General features: G+C 36.0%; 1 protein-coding gene across 26 annotated transcripts in view; it reads right to left on the bottom strand.

The window, feature by feature from the left end:
* LOC106883622 (calmodulin-binding transcription activator 2) overlaps window positions 1-21,796 on the bottom strand; it is an 859,097-nt gene that overhangs the window by 174,457 nt on the left and 662,844 nt on the right. For all 26 annotated transcript variants that reach the window (XM_089342578.1, XM_089342567.1, XM_089342583.1 and 23 more), the window contains one exon: window positions 14,117-14,184. In XM_089342578.1, the coding sequence (XP_089198704.1) occupies window positions 14,117-14,184 (68 nt within the window). The remainder of the gene's footprint in view (window positions 1-14,116; window positions 14,185-21,796) is intronic.

Here is a 21,796-nt window from a genome sequence, read left to right as displayed (position 1 = left end):
GTATAGATTTACAAGGACACACCTAAGCTTATTATTTGCAACACGAAATAATCACACACTCACTGGCCAGTATATCTAATCCATACATCGGTTACACCTCTTCAAACACTCGTGAGGGTTTTAAAGGAAGCGACTTGAAAACAAAACAAAATCCCCCCCAAATTCAATCACTTGCACTATTACGTGTTTGTTTCTTAAATGTCAGCTTAAGTCTGATAGGAACTAAACAGGGAAGAAAAAGCTTAAGTTGTTTGTTGTAAATATAAACATGGCACAAAGAAGTAATGCATGGAGTCAGGAGGAAAAAGCATCTGCATAGCAATTTTGATTGGCACATTAATCTCTTTGCTTTACAGTATACAAGGTGTTCACATGGGAGGGGAATTTAGGTGGTGGTGGTGGTGTTTAGAACAGAGAATATGACAAAACCATGACATATTCACTCAAGTGGAATTTTTGTAATATTATTCAAGAAATCAGTGTTCAATGGCAGAATCAGTTAGGAAGCAGACAAAATGTATTGTTGTATTTAATAAGGTCATTTTATGGGTTCAAATCCAGCTAAGATTGACTTTCTCTTTTGTCCTTCCTGAGTTGATAAAATAAAGTCCAAATGAGGTACTGAAAATCCTTAAATCGATTAAACTCTACCCCTGCGGCCTGATTACTACAAAAAAATTAAAGAAAAATGTAAGAAATTATAATCATCAATTGCTAAGTTATGGGGATGTAAATACACTAGCACCAGTTGTTAGTTGGTGGTGGATGACAGACACACACACATATATATATGATGGGCTTCTTTCTGTTTTTGTCTAACAAATACACTCATAAGTCTTTGGTTGGCTTAAGGCTATAGTAGAAGACACTTGCCCAAAATGCCACGCAATGAGTTTGAACCCAGAACCATGTGGTTGAGAAGTAAACTTCTTACTACACAGCCATGCCTGCACCTATCTGCAAAATGTTTATAAAAGATGTTAGTTCCAGTCCCATGACAGCCATCAGCATTTTCTACCCAAGGGATTTTCTTTTTTAACCCAATGTTTATAAGTTATTATTTATAGCTTTATATGCTTTAAGATTCACTGTTCCAAAAAGAAAAAACAAAACAAAACAAATAATTTCACATTCTCTTGAAATTCATAAATTTTTCTGATGTTAACAACAACACAAAGGTTTAAGTTTCTATCACCAAATTTTAGTATCCATTTATTGAGAGCCTCAGGCCCAGAGGTACCATTATCAGGCCTAATATTTCTTCTGATGTTTTCCAAACCAGATGTGGTATACCTCACAAAGATGATGAACTGGCAGAATCATAAACATGTTATACAAAACGCTTTGCAGCATTTCATCCATCTTTACATTCTGAGTTCAAATTCTGTTGAGGTCAACTTTACTTTTCATCATTTCAGGGTCGATAAAGTAAATACCAGTTGAGCACTGGGGTTAATGTAATCAGCTTACTCCTTCCACCAAAGTACTGGCATTTTGCTAATATTTGAAACCAAGTCATTGAGAGCCTCAAACCCAGACGTGTTATTATCAGGCTTAATAGTTCTTCTTAATGTTTTGCAAACCAGATGTAGCTAAGTTCTTAGGTTTGTTTGTGTGGCTTAGCAATTATCAACGGAGAGTTCTTATTCCTCATGTGATTTTTATCTTTTCATACGTAATGTATTTTATTTTCTTTATCTCGAGAAATATTTCTGTTACAATGTTGTTACAATCTTTCTCTGTTTCCTACTTTATGTTGAGCTAATTCTCCTGTTTTTATTAAAATGTTTTCATAGTTTGTGCAGGGAGCTAAGTTCTACAGTTGACATTTTTTGAATGTTGCTAGAGCTGATTGAAGAGAAAGGTGTCATGTAGGAATTATAGGCTCTTTCTACCAACATAATACTTTTGTTTTTATTTCCTGGGTCCCATTTAACCTTCTTGTTTCTCAACTAGGGAACAACAGGAAGATTCCTTCCTCTCTGACTGGCATGACACTATCATCATAAATACTGTGAAAGAAGCAATTCCAGAGACATTAACTCTTTGGCATTTAAACTGGCCACACCCAGCCGATATATTCAACCTGTTTTATATCCAAACTAACCAGATCTGATCTCTCACACCTCACCTACAATGTCATTAAATAGAAAAAAAAGTACAATCACATTGTTTGAAATCTTGAAGCTATGAGATAATGTATGATTAATTGAAAACAAATAAGCATTACATTTAACAGAATAATCTGAATGCTAAAGGGTTAAGCCAGTTTTTTGCAGACATTTTGATAATGTATGATAATATATGACAAGGTTTCCAATTAAGTTACTAACAGAATTATTCAAAGTGAATTCTTTCTAAGCAATTGTCCTAATCAGTTGTTTTTGGTGATAGAGGGCAATTACTTTGTGGGTGACACTGAAAGAGAGATTCACAAATGGTTTTTGACAACCTCAGATCATTCATAAAGATTGTGTTTTCCCCTGCTTAATGAAACAGATCTTTCGTTCATCTTTTATCTTTTCCTTGTGCCAGTCATTGGGTTGTGGCCATGCTGGGGCATTGCATTGAAGGGTTTAGTTCAATAAATCAACCTCAGTGCATGTTTTTAAGTCTGGTACTTATTCCATCAGTCTCTTTTACCATGCACTTGAGTTACAGGGATGTAAACAAACAGGCACCAGTTGTCAAGCAGGAGTGAGGAACTAACACAACACAAAGGTGCATACACAACAGTTTCCCTCTGCCAAATTCACTCACATAGCATTGGCTGACCTGGGACTGTAAAAGACACTTGCCCAAGGTGTCACACATGGGACTGTACCTGAAACCATGTCGGACCATACAGCCATAACTAGTGAGGGAAAGAAGGACAGGGCCCATGACCCTTTTTAGCAGGACCTCTGGAATTGATGGAAGGAAGGATGTAAGTTATCTGCAGATCAGAAAATGGGCACAAATGTTTGTAACAATGAGGTCTCTGTTAAATCCAGTGAAGGGTGAGAAACTGAACAAGGGCTTGTCTACCATACTAAAACACGAACAGTCCCTTGGTTAGGGTTCCACATAGATTTCCATCTACTGTGTTCCTGTAACAAAACTGTAGTTAACCCAAGGCTATGACAGTAGACCTAGCCCAGGAAGCCACACCATCAGATCAAACACAAAAATATCAAACTGTGAAGAGAATTACTTCTTTGCACAGCCATGCCTGTGGTTCTTGGCAAAACACTTCAAATTTGTTTAAATGTCACCATGGTGTTAGCAGAGATACAAAACTTTTATATTTTATTAAAAACTGCAATAGAATGTTTAAAGTGCCATACAGATTCTGGACATACGTTCATGTACATAACAAAGAACTTATTTTTGTTTGATAACCTTTAGAAGTCAGTTTCCATTGGATAAAGTATCGACAGCTAAAAGAAACTGAAGCCAAACAACTTATGAATAATGTTTCTAAGTGACCCTTCCTTAGTGAAGACGCAACCTCACTTTCGTTAAATAAAGGTCCTTGTGAATATGGGGGCAGGGGGGGGGGTAAGTTAGAGAAACCAAACCACTGTAACTGTTCTTCTAGAATTTCATACAGCCAGGATTTTTATAAGATGGACTCCATTTCACGTATAAAGTCAACAAAGATATCTTGGCTTCTTTCATAGAACTGATAACTTTGAACCTCTAAATGTCACGTGTGTGTGTGTGTGTGTGTGTGTGTGTGTGTGTGTGTGTGAGAAGATCAATATCACTTACATCTTTGACCCTCATCTTTGATATCACTATTGATTCTGTCTCTCTAAGATCTCATCATATCATGGTATGTGATATACGCTTGGCAAAATCAATATTTCCACAGAAGATTCACAAAAAAAGTAGCCTCACCTTATACTAACCACCTAACATAAGTATTTGATAAAAAAAAAAAGAGACACTCACACACACATACACACACAAATACACACACACACACACACACACACACACACACACACATACACACACAGGTGCACACATAGCAAAACACTAAAGATTTCCTTTTTTGTAATGTTGACAATCCACCTCCAATGATCTTCATTGATGGTTTACATTGAAAACACGAATAGGCTGACCTTAGGGCAGTAACAAGCTACAATTATGAAAAGACCAGACGGAGATGCATTCAGGTGAATGTATATCTATATCTATATCTATATATATATATATATCAATGTTTATAAGTTCAAAAGTGTGCATGCATGTGTATATGTATATGAGTGCGTATGTATCTATATCTATCTAGCTATCTGACTATATATATATACTATATATATATATATATATATATATATATATATATATACATACACACACACACATATATATATATAGATGGAAACTGAAAGACACTCACTCCTTCTCTCTCTCTATCTCTCTCTCTCTAAATATATATATATATATATATATATATATATATATATATATATATATATATGCATGTATGTATGCATATATTTATATATAGTGGGTGTGGTGAATAAACTGTCATCTAAATTACGAAAAAAATGAAAATAACACTGACATCTCATTTTAACAGATATATTTACCAAAGTTACATAAAAATATTTTGAAATACTAAAGAGTAAATCTATTCAATAAAATCACCATTGGCTTCAGCCACAGCCTCCAGATGGTTTCAGAATCTCCTGCAACCCTTCTGGACAGTCTCCTTATTTAAGTTGGAGAATGCTGCCATAATCCTTGCCTTCAGTTCGTCTTTGGTGTTACAAGGAGTTTTCATGGTCTCTCGCTCAACTGCACCCTACACATAATAATCAAGGGGGTTGCAGTCTGGGGAGTTAGGTGGCCAGATGTTAGGAGTGACTTGGTTGCAGAAATTGTCTCACAACCATGACTGGGTTCCCCTGCTTGTGTGGCATGGTACAGAGTCCTGTTGCCAGAGATAGGGTCTTTTAGCAGCCATCCTCTTGACCCATGGCAGTACTACTTCCTCCAGGCACTTGATGTAGGCCTCCGTGTTGAGTCTGAGATCGTGTGGGAAGATGAATGGAAGCATAACGTCACTATCACTAGTGATCACTCTAAAGACCATGATGTTGACTAGATGTCTGATTTTTATCACTCTCAGTACATGTCCTCAGATTGCACTGTCCTCAGATTGACACTCAAACACTCTGAAATGTTCATATTAGAACTTCCAGTGGGAATGTCAAGCAGTACAGCATGTCGTTTCCAAATTTCTGGCAAAATGAATTGTGTCATGGTGCTGTTTTTCCCAGACAGTGCCATCTGACCCTACTATACTGTGTAGTTGACAAAATAAAAAACAAACAATGTGCATGCACAAAATTGAAAATATAAAATGGCAACAATTTACCTATCGCACCCTGTGTATGTGTGTGTGTGTGTGTATGCTTCACCAGTGTTGGTTTGTTTAAGTACCAGGCTATAAAAACTAAGTACCAAGGGAGGGGGTCAATTCATTCAACTAAACTACCTACCTACCTACCTATCTATCTACCTATCCATCCATCCATCCATCCACCTATCCATACATACATACATCAATGCAGACACACATATACTTAAAGCTCAAAGCAGAGTCAGGTGCTGGACATGATTGAGAAATTGCTGTTTCAATGATTGGTTCTTAAATAATTTTGATGACTGCGACCAATAATATTAAAGTTCGCCTACAGAACTGACCTTACAGCAACAGGGAGGAGGGAGGGGGGGAGAAGAAAGAAAGAAAGAAAGAAAGAATCGGAATGGGGAAAAAAAGAAGCAAAAGCAGATGCGAATCTGTTGTGTAGTCTTTCCGTCTCCATTTCATTAAGAAATAAACTCAAAACAAGACACTTGTCTCTGATTGCTAAGTGAATTGAAGTTATTCTTTCATGACGCATATCACCTTTCCACATAGAATTGACAATAATCACAAAAGTAATTCCATTTCTTCAATATAATTGGTCTGTAATTATTGAGTTTGTTGCACTGCCAATTCAGAGATGATATTGGTCTCTTTTCTCTTGGTTTTCTTTTTATTGTTTGTATTGTTGTTGTTGTTGTTGTTGGTTTTCTCAGAGATGATCATTTTCCTTTTTTCTTTCTTTTTTCCTCCCCTCATTACACTGTATTGATTTAAAGAGACATTTTTCAATTAATTGCATACCAATTAATTACAACTTAATTTTAATGGCATCTGTTTTCATATCATTAACAGATGATAATTAATGCAAAATGAGCTGGGAAGATATTAAAAACTTAACACAAGTCACTAATAAAGTTGCCAGCCACTATGACCATTCACTAATTGTAAACAACACACACAAGACAAAATAAAAAAAAAATATGGCAAGAATAAGTAAACAAATAAAGAAATGAATTCAAGTGAGATGAGACTATTTGTGGGACGCAGTAGCTAAGTGGTTAAGGTAGGAAGATCTTTTAATTAAAGGATTCTGTTCATCTGTCAGAATGGCGATGACCATCTTGTCCTCCTGGGGGAAGAAGAACAACTGAAGAGTTGTGCAACGACGTTGTTTAAAGTGAAGAAGTGCTGTGCGTTGTCAGCTTCCCTCTCTTGCCTGTAATCATCTTGAATCCAGTGCCAAGACCAGGTGAGGATGATTAGAGATGGAGGCAGATGCAGTAGCTGACCATGACATGTCATTTGCCTCATCTAGCTCTCTGCACTCCCCAATGTGTTGTTGCAACTCCCTTCCTCTCCATTGATCCAGGAAGCTTTCTTCTGTGGTGCCTGCCACATCCGGTCTTCACGTGCAGAGGTAAGCAAGCTTGAACTTACCAAGAGCTACATACCCGTTGTCTACCCTCATCTTCCACTCAAACTTGTTTACTGGTATGTGACTGTTATTGCATGCAAACAGCTATCTGGAGCCACAGATGAGAGTTGGGTGCCAGGTGGAGATCAAAGCAGATGAACTACCCTTAAAGGTTTGACATGTTCCCCTGTCAAAGGTTATACCTCACCCTGACACTTGATCTTAATCTGTTAATCATTGGTGTGATTAAAAGATTAAGATCAAGTGATTAAAGTATTGAAAACTTTTTTGATTGAGGGACCAAGACCATGTAAACAAGTTACATATGTAAACCTTAAACATATTTCCCTACACCAGGGACTCACTTTTGATTTATGTCCCATTTATCCATGGTCAACATGTGTCCCATAGCTTACATATGATAAAAATATATCCTTGCATTATCCCTGTTGTCCCACCATTTCCGTCATTGGCAAATGCTCATTTAAGCAAGCATGGCTGTGCTGTTACAATGTTAACATCTTAATCATAGAGTCATGCCTGCACCATCATCATCATTATCATCATCATCCCCTTCATTTAATGTCTGTTTTCCATGCTGGCATGGACTGGACAGTTTGACGGGAGCTGAGAAGCCAAGCGGTTACACCAGGCTCCAATTGTCTGTTTTGGCATGGTTTCTAAGGCTGGATGCCCTTCTTAATGCCAAACACTTTATGGAGTATACTGGGTGCTTTTTACCTATATATGTCACAAACTTCCATACAAGAACATGGACTAAAATCTTAAGAAAATACAGAATTACAATAATTTTAACATCATGATTAGTGAAAGTGAAACCGGTCAACAACCACAATACTCTTGCATTTAAAATATATTAAAACTGTGTGCATTTTCTTTCTTTTGCTATATATATTTTCTGTATTACAACTCACCACGTGTAGATAATCGAAATTCTCTTCCTCCCTTTTTTAACTATATATACATATATATACATATATATATATATATATATATATATATATATATATATATCATCATCATCATTTAACGTCCATTGTCCATGCTGGTATGGGTTGGACGGTTGGACTGGGGTAGCATGCTGGAAAGCTGTGCTAGGATCCAGTCTGATTTGGCATGGTTTTCTATGGTTGGATACCCTTCCTAACACCAACCACTCTGAGAGTGTGATGGGTATTTTTATGTGCCACTGGCACAAGTGCCAATTTGTGTGACACTGGCATCTGCCACAACTGTGATCTAGCTTGGCTTGACAAGTCTTCTTTTCAAGCACGACAAAATGCCAAAGGCCTCGGTCATTGCTTCTGTGAGGCCCGACACACGAAAGGAACTCAGCCACCTTGCCTCCATGAGACCCAATGCTTGAAAGGAACTCAGCTGCTTTGCATCTGTGTTTCTCTGCTTGTTTCTTTCTGTGTTCCTTTCTGTGGAAGAGCGTAGGCTCGAAACATTAAAGACTTTTTCACTTCCTGAGCGTTATACTAATACAGCTGTTTGTTTTCTACACCACCTGTCTTCGTCTTTTTTTTTTTGTGAATTCTCCCTATATATATATATATATATATATATATATATATATCCTTTATCTTTCTCTTTTGTTTCAGTCAGTGGACTGCAGCCATGCCAGGTCACCACCTTTAAGGGTCTAGTAAAACAAATTGTGTCATATCTCATTTAAAAAAAAAAATTATATTATTTCAGAATTTCAAAGGTTTACATGTAAGAGTAGAACTGTTACCAACTTGCAAACATTCTGCTGAATACCTATTCCTCAAATAGCAAGGCTTGATATGAATAATACTAGAAACACTGAAAGATTGGTGAAAACTATTGGATCTCAATGCCATATTTATTAGTTTTCTTATCTCTATTTGTAGAAAATTATTTCCTTTGAAATGTTTTAACCCTTTTGTTTTTCTTTATAATTGTACGTTTTTTCCTTCAGCTACTTTGTATAGTTTCAGTACAATTTCATATCTACATTCAAATACTTTCAATAAACATGTTTTGTTTACATAGACTTGCAGGCATTTCCACATCCTTTTACAATCCTTTTCTGTATTCACATATTTACATATTTTCCACCCATGCCACCCACTGCCTCCTCAATCTCTCCTCCCTATTGTCAAAGAGCTGCTGTTGTTTTTGTTTTGTTAACAAACCATTGAGGTCTAATCAATGACCGTTTTTACCTTCATCCACATTAATATAATGTATAGCTCTGCTGCCGATATTGAGTGGCATCTTTACTCTTACTCATACACTTTTATGGGGTGAGGGTGGGGTGATTCGGGCTGCCATCACTTGGAGTTTCCTAGACACAGAATCATGTTTAATTGATCAAATGTCTCTCATGAGTCATTTGATTAATCAGATACGTCTTTCCTTTCCAACGAGTCTCCAAATGAGCACCAGCTGAGTCTGAGTCATCAACTGCTCAACTACAAATATAAATGTCACACAAAGCACTGAATATTGGTTGTTTGACTTCTACACACACAAAACTGGCACTCCAGTGGCTATAATGACGAGGGTTCCAGTTGATCCAATCAACGGAACAGCCTAATCAATGAAATTAACATGCAAGTGGTTGAGCACTCCACAGATATACATACCTTTAACATAGTTCTCAGGGAGATTCAGCATGACAGAGAATATGACAAGACTAGCCCCTTTGACCTACAGGTACAACTCATTTTTGCCAGCTGAGTGGACTGGAGCAACATGAGGTAAAGTGCCTTGCTCAAGGACACAACAAGCCACCAGGAATCAAACTCACAACCTTATGATCATGAGCCAAACACCCCTAACCACTAAGCCACCCATCTTCCACACACACAAACACACACACACACACAGGTCACACACATACAAAAGCACCTTTTTGAATTTCTATTAAAACTCTCTCTGGTTTTCAATAACAATATTTCTCTCAAGTTGGAAAAGAACCAACGAAACTTTTTGAAACGACACACAGACACAGCGATGTTATGATAGTCAGCCAAGCATAACATATGACAAATAGCATGAAAAGCAATCAACTATCACCTCCCACCACCACCACCACCACCACCTCTTGCAACCCTCCCCTTTCTCCTCCACGAGCCAAATCTCTGCTTCCTTCTGAATGTTCGTTAATATTTCATTCTGATGGCTAGTTACACAACACTGACATCACAATTAACTCTCAAACATTAGGAAAATCAAGAAAGACATTTCCAGTCGTGTGATGTGCGAGTCAGAAGATTTCAAAATAAATTGGGGATAATGCCAAGCGTAGCCGGCCGGCATAATTATTATTATCAATGTGATTTATATAATGTGAAATATTCAGTCAAAATGTCAGATGAACCAATGACTTTTGAACAATGCAACTGACTTTTTGTGGCCATCAACAAAATTAATGTCTTAGAAAACTAAAAACTGTTACAGTTGCACAAAACCACTGGGAGTAAGGCTGTTGTTGTTTAACCCCTTCTGTTAACACTGACAGGGCTGACCTACGATCAAAAGTATCTCAGCTGTGACAATGCTGTCTTTTCCTAGGCATAGTGTACCATGTATCACATTACCTAATGTGCCCTTCTTTTATAAGACAGGAAACTATGATTTGATGGCAATTTGGCTATTATTATTAGCAGTTCAGTTGGGTGTATAGAGGGCCCCTTGTTCATTCAAAGGAGCAAAATTTAATTCAAGTTTGTCTGAAATCTCACAACTTTTGTAACTCAAGTCAGTGAAGGATCCTTGCTACAGTTATTTAACCTGATAGAAATAGCAGCAAAGTCTACTTCTAATTACACCACACAAGTTTAAAGAAAAGAGACTGAAAACACATGCGGTGGTCATGGCTGGAATATTTTCGAGCTAAAGACGACTTGATTAGCAATATCCTGGAACTTGTTCAACTATGGACATAACATCCCTTCACAAGCATTTAGACTCACCGTCAACACCTCTAAATAATATCACATTATTTTTAAAATCCCCTTTCCACATATTCTAAGACAACCAAAACAGAAAAAGGCATTAGTATGGGCACAGCCAGACTGTTTAAATTCTGAGCTGAGGGCCAAATATCTTCAGTGAATCTTTCAAAATCAAAACTTTCAATCATACACCAAATCACCAAGCCCTACTTGTCTGTTTTACCTAAAACCCACCACCAGAACTTTGAATCATACACTAAACCCTACTTGTCTGTTCCTAGTGAATCCACCACCAAGAACCTTTAATCATAAATATGAAGTTCTTCTTTAGATGCCATGTCCAGAATGTAGGACATATGCTATCATGTCCAACTACAATTCTCTGTTCTTTGTTTTCTGTAACAGTTCCACTTCCTGATATGTTTAATGTTTCTTCCTTCCAACCAATTCCTCAAGTTTGACATCCATATCATCCTTCTCCTTCCTCTGCTTCTTTTCCCTTCAATTTTTCTGGTTATTGCTAAATTCTCCAGGCCTTCATTCCTCATCACATGACAAAGGGATCTCAGTTGCTTGGCCCTTATCTCACAAAGCAGTTCCCTATTTACCACAGTGTGGATCATCACTTCTTCATTAGACACTTTGTCCATGCTATCCTCAGTATTCCCCTTAAGAACCACATTTCAAAGCTCTCCAAGCACCTTCTCATTTCTGATGTTATAGTCCATGCCCCACTTCCATACATTAACACAGGGTAGACATAGCCATCCAATATAGATATTTTGGTCTCGATGCTCAGAGTATGATTTCTAAAGATGTTATATGATTTGGGGAATGCAGATTTTGCCAGCACTATTCATCTTTTGATCTTCACACATTTTGCATCTTCTGTGATCAAAGTTCCATGGCAGTTGAAGGATGATTTGATTGTTTACTTTCAGCATGCACTTTGGCAGAGGTTTGTAATATCCCTTGCACTAAAAACCTTTTGGTGGTTTTGGAACCACCTCTCTCCCACAGACCTGCTCCAGCAGGATTAGGCTGAATCCCTCGATAATAACAAGAACCCAAACTCTTAAGACAAGAACAAATGTTTTCTAGCATCAGGTCTATGTACCTGTTGGAACAGTAGGGAGCTTAACTGCTTCATTTTGTCAACATCTGGAGGTGGAGAAAGGGATCAACTAGACACATTCAGGATGCCATTAGGCCAAGAAAATCCTTACCATTCAAAGCACTCAAAGCATATGTTCTTGGACCTAATCCCCAGTGAAACAATATAAACTCCATGGAAATTAGAGGTGGCAAATACATTGACAACTACAATACAAAAACTTGAAACAATGGAATGAATGTCACGCTTGTGAAGAAGAAGACACGGCTTCATAATAGGCTTCATAACATATAATCCACTGTTTAATCTCTGAGATTAGTCTTGCCTGAAATGGCTCTCGTAATTAAAGCCAGAATATATCCTAACCCAACATACACAACATGGTAGGCTGAACAAGAAATTATGGTTCAGTGACGACGATTCAACCTTTACTTGGTCACTCAACTTGCAGCCAAATCTCCCTTATACTATATCCTACCATCATAAAAGCAAGACACACTCGATAATGTAGTCTGTGGTAAACTAAGCCTGAACAAAAAGACAGAAATACTTTTCATCAATAGGTCTGCACTATCAGAGTTGACCTGGGGCTGAATAACAAAAACAACAATACAACAATAATAGAATATTTTTTTTTAAGAAGAGTTAAAGGGAAGACCAGCTATGGATGAGAATTTTGGTGATTTTATGCTTAGGGTTCATATCTGGCCAACAACAACATAATCTTTTAAATCTGAAGGTATGAATAAAATAAAGTGATATAAAGTTATATTTCCTTTTACTTTACTTTTACTTGTTTCAGTCATTGGACTGTGGCCATGCTGGGGCACCGGTTTATATATATACATATTCTATGTAGTTTTTGTTTATGGCCAGTCAAAATGTAACCATTCCTTTCACATCTATGATTGCTCTTAACAATATAGGCAACTCACCAGACCTGTTGGCCAGAGGCACATAACCTCTTTACTGATGGAGGTAAGAACACTCTTGATCTGCAAATTTATGAAAAAAATCTCTAAAACAAAATTCTTTGAAGCAAAATCTCCTTCTAGGTGAGATCTCCCTTTGAATGGTTCCAGTTGTGTCCAAAAAGGGTCAGTTTATGTGCAATTTCCTTTCATTAGTTAGCAAGTGGAGAAGTCCATGTCTTCAACATGAATTTTCTCTCATATCTATAAAAGCTACTCTCTGCAATTAATATATTAATTTGAACAATAGTTTCAGCCCATGTTTTGCCCTAGTTTTGTATTGGGATGTAAAAGTTAGAAAACTATAAAACTATATTGCCATCATCAAACATATTGGAGTTACTCTACAAATTTATATTCAAAAAATTTGTATCAAACATCTAGTCATGATTAAATTTTAAAAAATACTATTAAAACAACAACAAAAAATACCATAAAACTTTCACAGATGAAAAACAATCAGCAAACAAACAAACAATGAATATGTATTTAATTAATTCAGAGATGAGATTTCTAAGTTATTATTTATTTTACATAGGATCTTTAAGACTGACGAAGAAGGAACGTGGAAACCATATTACATGGGATGTTCTCTGATCGCAGGCCTCCTGGTCTAAGTTTATAATAAAGTGGACCCTGTTAAGGAAGGCCCAAGGTCAAAATCAAACCTACAACCTGACTATTTACCAACTTATGATTCTGTCTATATCGTGCTTTGATCAGTGCAGTTTGGGCTGTGTTTTTTGCCTCTAAGTGTTGTATTTGTACAAATAGATATGTATGAATATTTATTTATTACTTGTACAAATATTTATTATAATTAGTTGGGGAATAACATTCAAACCATTATTTCTGCATCAGTTCTTATCAATATTTGTTTCCATTTCATCACAGACTTATTAAATGTGAGCCCCAAAAGTTCAAACCCCAACAGAAACAAACAGCAAATTCCATTGAAGACATCATAAACTAGCACCAACTCCTTCAAGTAATTGGAGATATATACACACATGTGCATATAATGCATATCAACTATAATTGTATTATAATATATATATATATATATATATATATATATGTGTGTATATACATACATATATGTACATATACATATATGTAGATATATATATATATATATATATATATATATATATATATATATATATATATATATATATATATATATATATATATACATACACACACATATGTATATATATATGTGTGTGTGTATATATATATTATGCATACGTGTGTGTGCATGTATGATGAATAATAATAATAATAACTGTTGCTTACCTGACTCGTAGCTCTCTTAGTTGCCATTCTTTGTGTTTATCAAAAGCAATCAAAATGGAAGCAATTTCCTGTAAAGAGACAAGTAAACAAAAGTCAGGACTAAGCTCTCTCTCACACACAAACAAACAAACAAACAAACACACATATATATGGAACTTCTGACAATATTGTAAAAGATTGGCGGAATCAGCTGAGAACATGTCACGAAATACAAAGCAATTTTTACTCAGCCTGGACATTGGGAATGTATCTTTTATCCTTTTACTTGTTTCAATCATTAGACTGTGCCCATGCTGGGGCACCACTTTGGATTTTAGTCTAATGAATCAGTCCTAGTACTTATTTTTTTTAAGCCTAGTACTTATTTTTTTAAAGCTTAGTACTTATTCTATTGATCTCTTTTGCTGAATCACTAAGTTATGAGGATGTAAACATGTCAACACCAGTTGTCAAGCAGTGGTAGGGGAGAAATCCCTCATGAGTGGATGAACTATGCAATTAATTTCGGTGCATCCCATGGTTGAAGAAGCATCTCGTCAAGTGATGTAATAATGTACCTCATTACATAAACGATGTTTCGTTCATTTGGATTCACTAGAGCATGTTGTTAGTGGCCACAGTTGAAATACATTGAGAAGAAATGGCTAGGAACAGGTTTGGTTGTGCAGCTATAGATACAAACAGGAAGTGATTAAGAAAAATAAGGAAAATACAAAGAATAAGGAGAATAAAGTATACAATAAAATAAATAATTGTGTCAGTACCCATCATGTGGGGCAGACTGACCAGGTTGCCAGGTTGCTTGGTGGCAAGCGGGCCCCTGCACCATTAGAATCCATATATAGGGGCCCATGTTAGTATCTATGGGGCCCATCCCCTCAAGTTTGAGAATGTTTTATTCACTCCTGGAAGAATGGATTAATTATTTCAGCCTGGCTGTGTTTGTAGACAGTTGAAAAGAATACTTTTAACAAGAAAAATGAAATTAAAGTACTGTAGTTGTGGGTGGGCCCCCTTAGTCTCCTGGCAACCAATATTTTAAAACCCAATCCACTACTGTATGTGTGTATATATATATATATATATATATATATATATATATATATATATTTATGTAAATATATAAAAATAATATACACATGCTAATACACGACTTATAATCCCCAATCCTGTTCATACAACGACTGGGGCAAACCAGTCGGTATACAGCACTTACTCGATATTACCTGTATCCTCTTGGGTTTGGTTAAATCCAATACCCTCCTCAAACTTATATATATATATATATATATATATATATATATATATATATACACACACACACACACAATGGGCTTCTTTCAGTTTCTATGTACCAAATGCACTTCAGGCTTTGATCAGCCTGAAGTTATACAGTAGAAGACACTTGCCCAAGATGCCATGTGACGGGACTGAACCTGGAACCATGTGATGGGGAAGCAAATTTCTTGCCACACAGCCACACTTGCCCCTACATGTATATATGTATGTATATTCATTGACACACGCACACTTCTCAGCCCCAAGTGGTTCATGTTATACCCCTATTATATATTATATATAATACTGATTTATAATAATTGTAGCCACCCTTGTGACCTGTCATTGTGTTTGTGTTACCAAGCAAGCAAAACAGGATGAGATATAACAAGTATGGACTCTTCAACTCTTTGTATGGCAATAATAACCTGCTGTTTAAAACTAATGCTTTAGGTCACTTGGCCATATAACATTTATGATGGACATGGTATACAGCAAGTCTGAAATGGAATGGTAAATGGTAATGGTAGGTGGTGGTGGTAGTGGTGGTGGTGGGTGGGGGAGAAGGACTTAATTCTAATGCATTGAGTTTATTGACGAGTTTTTAAATTGATTGCATAATATTTTGCCGGCCTGAATGTATTGATAGATAAATATCATTGCTACGTGTAACAATCCATGAAATCAACCATGAAGTCAATCTCAGACAGTGTTGGCTGCTTTTATTGGGAGGAGTTCAATACAATGGATACAACAATGTTTGAAATGAAGGCCTTATAATCAGCTAAACGAGTTTAGGAATTAATATTTGTTATTTAGATGAGATGGTTAGAAACCTGTAGGAGGCTAGAGGTTTATAAGAGCCTACATTGCTGACAATAAAAGGCGCCATATAATGGAAAGAAGTAATGATCTAAGTTGTAGAGAGAGAAAGAGACAGAAGCAGATCAATGTGAGGAGATCGATTGATGAGATGCAGTTGAAAGTATTGTTGTGTTACAGCAGTCAGTGAGAGAGAGAGAGAGAGAGAGAGAGAGAGAGAGAGAGAGAGAGAGAAGGAACATGCAAGCAACTATTGTTGAAATATAACAATAAACTTAAGTCTTCATAGAAGAATTTTGCTACCATTTACAGTCTAGACACAGCAGTAGATCAACTACTAGAGTATCTCAATACAGCAACTAACAGACAAACTAGAGTCTCAGATAACAATAATAATAATAATAATAATAATAATAATAATAATAATAGTAATAGTAGTAGTAGTAGTAGTAGTAGTAGTAGTAGTAGTAGTAGTAGTAGTAGTAGATGTTTAAATAGAGCTTCTACTGACCTATGAAGGCCATGGCCAGAGCTCTTTCTTCTAATCAAAGAAAATTAAAAAAAAAAAAAAACTGACCCCCCCCCCAATGTAAGTCACTCACTGCATTAGATGCAGCACAGGAATCCTCAACTGCACAACAGACAGACTAATAGACTGCAGCCACAGGATAACAGGCTGTATAGCAGTGCAGATAGAGTAATACACTGTTATACAGTATGGATTAAATCAAAGACTACCAACTGCAGTGCAGATAGTATAACAGACTCTATTCCACAGCACAGAATAATGCATTGCAATACAGTAAAAAGCACAGAGAGAGCAAAGACTGTCAACTACCCTCTTGATTAATGATAACTCTCAACCGGGGCCCTTAGGGGTCCACATAAGATTTTTTTTTGAAAATTTATTTGTAATAAATTAGTTATATTTTTGTTCTACACAAAATATTCTAACAGTTTTCTTTATACAATTCCTTATAATACTGAAGTATAAAAATATAATAGGGCTTTTTAAACATTGAATGGCTATGAGGGTCCACCAGAGCAAAATAGGAATCAGAGGGGGTCTGTAGATAAAAAAAAAAAAAAATGGTTGAGAAACACTGCTGTAGATATTGTAGAATATATAATCCTAACTCCAGCTTAGACAAAGTATATAGCAGAGCATGAAGCGGAGTTTAGTGATAGCAACATATCACTAGCAATAATAAAAGACCATCAGTGATAGCTGAGATACCACAACAGCCTCTTATTGGTTAATATATGATTATAAACGATTACCGGTGAAATAATTCAAGTGGCCACCACCATCTATCATTGAGAAATAGGAATTAAAAACTGTTGTAGATTATGGGAAAAAGTAATTCTTCATTTGTGTGATTTCTGGCATTTTCTGCAGACAATTACTGGAGTGTAACTTAATGTGGGATTCCTATCGAAAATGTAACATCTTTTTTTCTGTTTTCTACTTATTTTTATGTTGAAATATCAACTGGAAGACACAATGATGTTTTAGACTTAATATGTTTTTTAAGCTAGACTTGGTTTCTAAAATCTGGTAAAGTAGGGGAAGAAATAAACAAACTACAGAACAACTGATATTGAAATTCATGTGGAACCCATTTAGACTGAGTTGTTTTAAATGTGTGGGAGGAACTGGTTGATGTCTAGTCATTAACAGCAGTTAATGTTATCAAGCTGATCACATTAATGCCTTTTCTGCATTTTAAATTGTATTAAGATATGACTGAACACAGTTTTAACATCAGGCCGTCCTGCCCTATGTGAGAAGTAACCCCACTGATAATAAAGTTTACTTAATTTCACTATTGCAACAAGTCGTTCAATGTTTTAGACAATATTTTGGTGGAAACACAAATAAGAATCAGTAATTAATGTTTTAATAATGAATAATTACAAGATTACACAATGAGTAGAAGTGATAAGACACTTAGGAGAGAGCTGAACAGCAGAAGGTCTTCAGAGAAGTAACTCCATCCCTTAGGCAAGTGTTTCAGCCCTTAACTTCTTGCATAGTAAGTGGGCCAGGCCACACCCATGTCATGACTCTTGGGCACTTAACTGGTGCTCATTTTCACCAGCCCCACAAAGGATGAAATACAAAGGCTGACCTCAGCAGAATTTGAACTCAGAACATAAAAGACAGATAAAATGTTGTTAAGTATTTTATCCAGCATACTGACAGTTCTGTTAAAGATTCTTCTTCTTCTTCTTCTTATTATTATTATACCCCCAAAGAGGCAGAGGTTAAGTTCTCTGCTCATAATTAACATCATCAAAAAACAAAACACAAGCCATCTTGAGGAAGAGTGCAAAAAAGCCCAAACAAAACAATCTTGTGTTTGTTTTTTTGACAGATCATGTTTTCTGTTTTCTCTGTAATTCCTGACAATTCATTTTCTAAGTTCTTTTGTTTTATCTTTTTTTCCTAAACATGATTTTTTTTACCAATATTTTTCTCTCCTCATATCTAACTACTATAAATTCAAACAAAACAATAATATTGGAATTTAATATCAACTCTAGTCTTTTTCATATTTTTCTTTCAATATTTCTCAATGGATGTGGATGTTTTATTCATTGAACAATCATTTAATATCAAAACACTAAGTTTATCCATTATATATTAGTCACAGATTGTCAAGAAATGAAATATTGAAGTCATACAGAAAAAGAAAAAGAAAAGATCATAGCACTGAGAGGATGTGATTTTGGTATTTCAGGGATGCTGATCAAGCGATTTGATCTGAGACTGTGAGGAAACTAAAAGAATTACAGCATGGCACATATCAGCCATTCAAAACCACACAAGGACTGTTAACTTGTAATTCACGTAACAACCAAACTTCAGGCACATAACAAACCAAGCACCAGGCAATGACAACCAAAATAAAGTTGAGGATATTCTATTTATAACTTTGCAACCGATAGACATATATAAATACTGACCAAAAGCCTTGACTCAAACCAGTTGCAGTGGAGCTGCATCAGTGACCAAGTTGAAGATGGTGTGAAGAAAATTTCGACACCAAATGATAAATGTTAACAGATTTTTGTTGATTTTTTTAATGGTTAAAATGTATCTTCCATGCTGTATTTTTGGTATTTTTGTTCAAAATATTTATGCCAGAAATTGGAGGAAAGGACTTGAGTCAAGAATTTGAGATTGTGGATTCAATTCGTTGATAACTTCCTTCAACAATAATATCAAAAATGTGTTAAACAATGGATGGGAAGATACAATAAGTAAGGAGCTATTAAACGAACAAGGGAGTTAATATACGAAAGAAATGTAATAGAAACATTAAAACCACAATTTAATTAAAGGGCTGTAACAGTGGTTTGAAACCAGATCACTAGGTAGTCAAGGATCACAATCAAACCACAGTAGCTCACATGATTGGTTAAGTGATCAATCAATGTCAAACTGTTGCATGGTTCAATTTTCTTATTTTTTAAAACTTATTGGTCTCTTTTGCCAAAGTTACAGGGATGTGAACACACCAACACCAGTTGTCAAGTGGTGGTGGGGGCAAAACAGACATAAAGATACTCACATAACTTATATATATATATATATATATATTATCAACCACATATACATAATATATATGCTTTGAGTATTTGCTGGTAGGCTGCTATTGGCATGGTGGAGAATATTCTCTCAAAGCACCAGTTGTTAAAACATGTTAGAGTCATGGACAGGCAAAGTAACTCAACCTCAATCAATCTCATAATGGATTCCTTTCAGTTTCCATCTACCAAATCAACTCACAAGGCTTTGGTCAGCCACTGGTTATAGTAAAAGACACTTGCTCAAGGTGCTACATAGTGGGATTGAACCTGGAACAATATGGTCGTGAAGCAAACTTCTTACCACACAGCCATGCCAGCACCTTACATTGTACAGAAGAAAAATATACAAGAGATGCTAAATTATTTCTGTAGGGTTTAGAACTGAAGATAAAAATGGCAAAACAAGACAAAGCTAATCTTGCAAACAGAACGTCAATAATAGTAAGTGCTGCATTCATTTGAAAATATGTTTATTTTTCAATAACTGGCTTGAGGAAAAGCATATGGAAGTTATTTAAAATAACACACGAAATAATTCTCTATAAATATTGCCATAAATATGATGCTTATGGTTTTATCAGTGGAAGATTCTGAGAAACACGGCTATCCTTAAGGGATTCTTGGAGGATGGTGGAACAGTATGGAGGATGATGTAAATGATTAATGCCGTATCAATTGAAGATATGTGTTTTTTTTATTGAATTATGGGGTTTGATAATAGATGTTCCATCTTTAGCAATAGTAGCACTATGGCAGCAGTAAAAGTGAATTAATGGTGAAGGAATAAAACACTAGCCAGACTTAATGAGAGATATTCTTGACAAACACTGACAAGAAGAAGAAGAAGAAGAATGGAGGAAATCTGTGGAGGAGACATTGATAATAACCACCAATCACTGGCGGGGTGTCTTGTGGGTAATACATTTCTGTGGGAAAAAAAAGTGGGATGATACCATCACCATCATCACCACCAGCTCCATAATCATCATCATCATTGTCACTGCCATCATCATCATTATTATCATCACCATCTTTATCATCAACATTACCACCACCATCACCATCACCATCAGTCATCACCCCCACCATCGTCACCACTACCACCACCATCACCACCACCACCAGCAGCAGCAGTAGCATGCCATTTGGTAAAAACAAAAAAACTTCCACATTATCAGCTGCCAAAGAATCGATAACTGCAACTCTTTCCCTCTGTGTCATACTTTAATATTTATTTTCCCGATGTTTGTATAAATTCAGTGAGAAGACTTGGAAAAAGAAAAGAATCTTATGAATAGATTCTGTATCTTGTGAAAGCAAAACAAAAAAAGAAACAGGAAGATCATTAGTTTTATTAAGACCAGTGGTAGTTAAGGGTCTGAGTTAAGGGGTGACACATGTTGAAGTAAGCTCTTTAACAATCCAATCTTGGGTTTCAGATTCACAGAAATATTTCATTTTCTCTCCTCATTTGTGAACAATGTATTCATATTTCCTTATTGGATCTCTTTTGTGAATAGATCTTTTGTAAACTGAGAGAGGGAGAGAGAGAGAGAGAGAAACAGAGAGAGAGAGAGAGAGAGAGAGAGAAACTGAGAGAGACAAACTGAGAGAGAGAGAGAGAGAGTGCAATACATTTCTTAGGATGAAAGAGAGGCCCTTTATTTAAGTTTCATGTGAATTATAATCATATACATATCACATGGTCGACCAGACTATCAAACGCTGTTGTACATCACTGGTCACAATGCACTTTGCATTGTTTTAGCTTTCAAATGATGCTGCACCATAGGCCAGGTGAGCAGGCCAACATTCCCCCTTGATCAAAAGGCTATTCCATCACAGGGTGACCCATTTACAGCTAAGTAGACTGGAGTATCATGAAAATGAAGTGTTTTCCCAAGAACACAACATGCAGCCAGTCTAGGAATCGAACCCATGACCTCATACACCTTCAATAATATATATATATATATATATATA

The sequence above is a fragment of the Octopus bimaculoides genome, chromosome 26, assembly GCF_046866305.1.
Source record: "Octopus bimaculoides isolate indiv1 chromosome 26, ASM4686630v1, whole genome shotgun sequence".
Taxonomy (NCBI): domain Eukaryota; kingdom Metazoa; phylum Mollusca; class Cephalopoda; order Octopoda; family Octopodidae; genus Octopus; species Octopus bimaculoides.
Note: the sequence above shows the minus strand (reverse complement) of the source record. Positions and strands in the feature narration are given on the sequence as shown.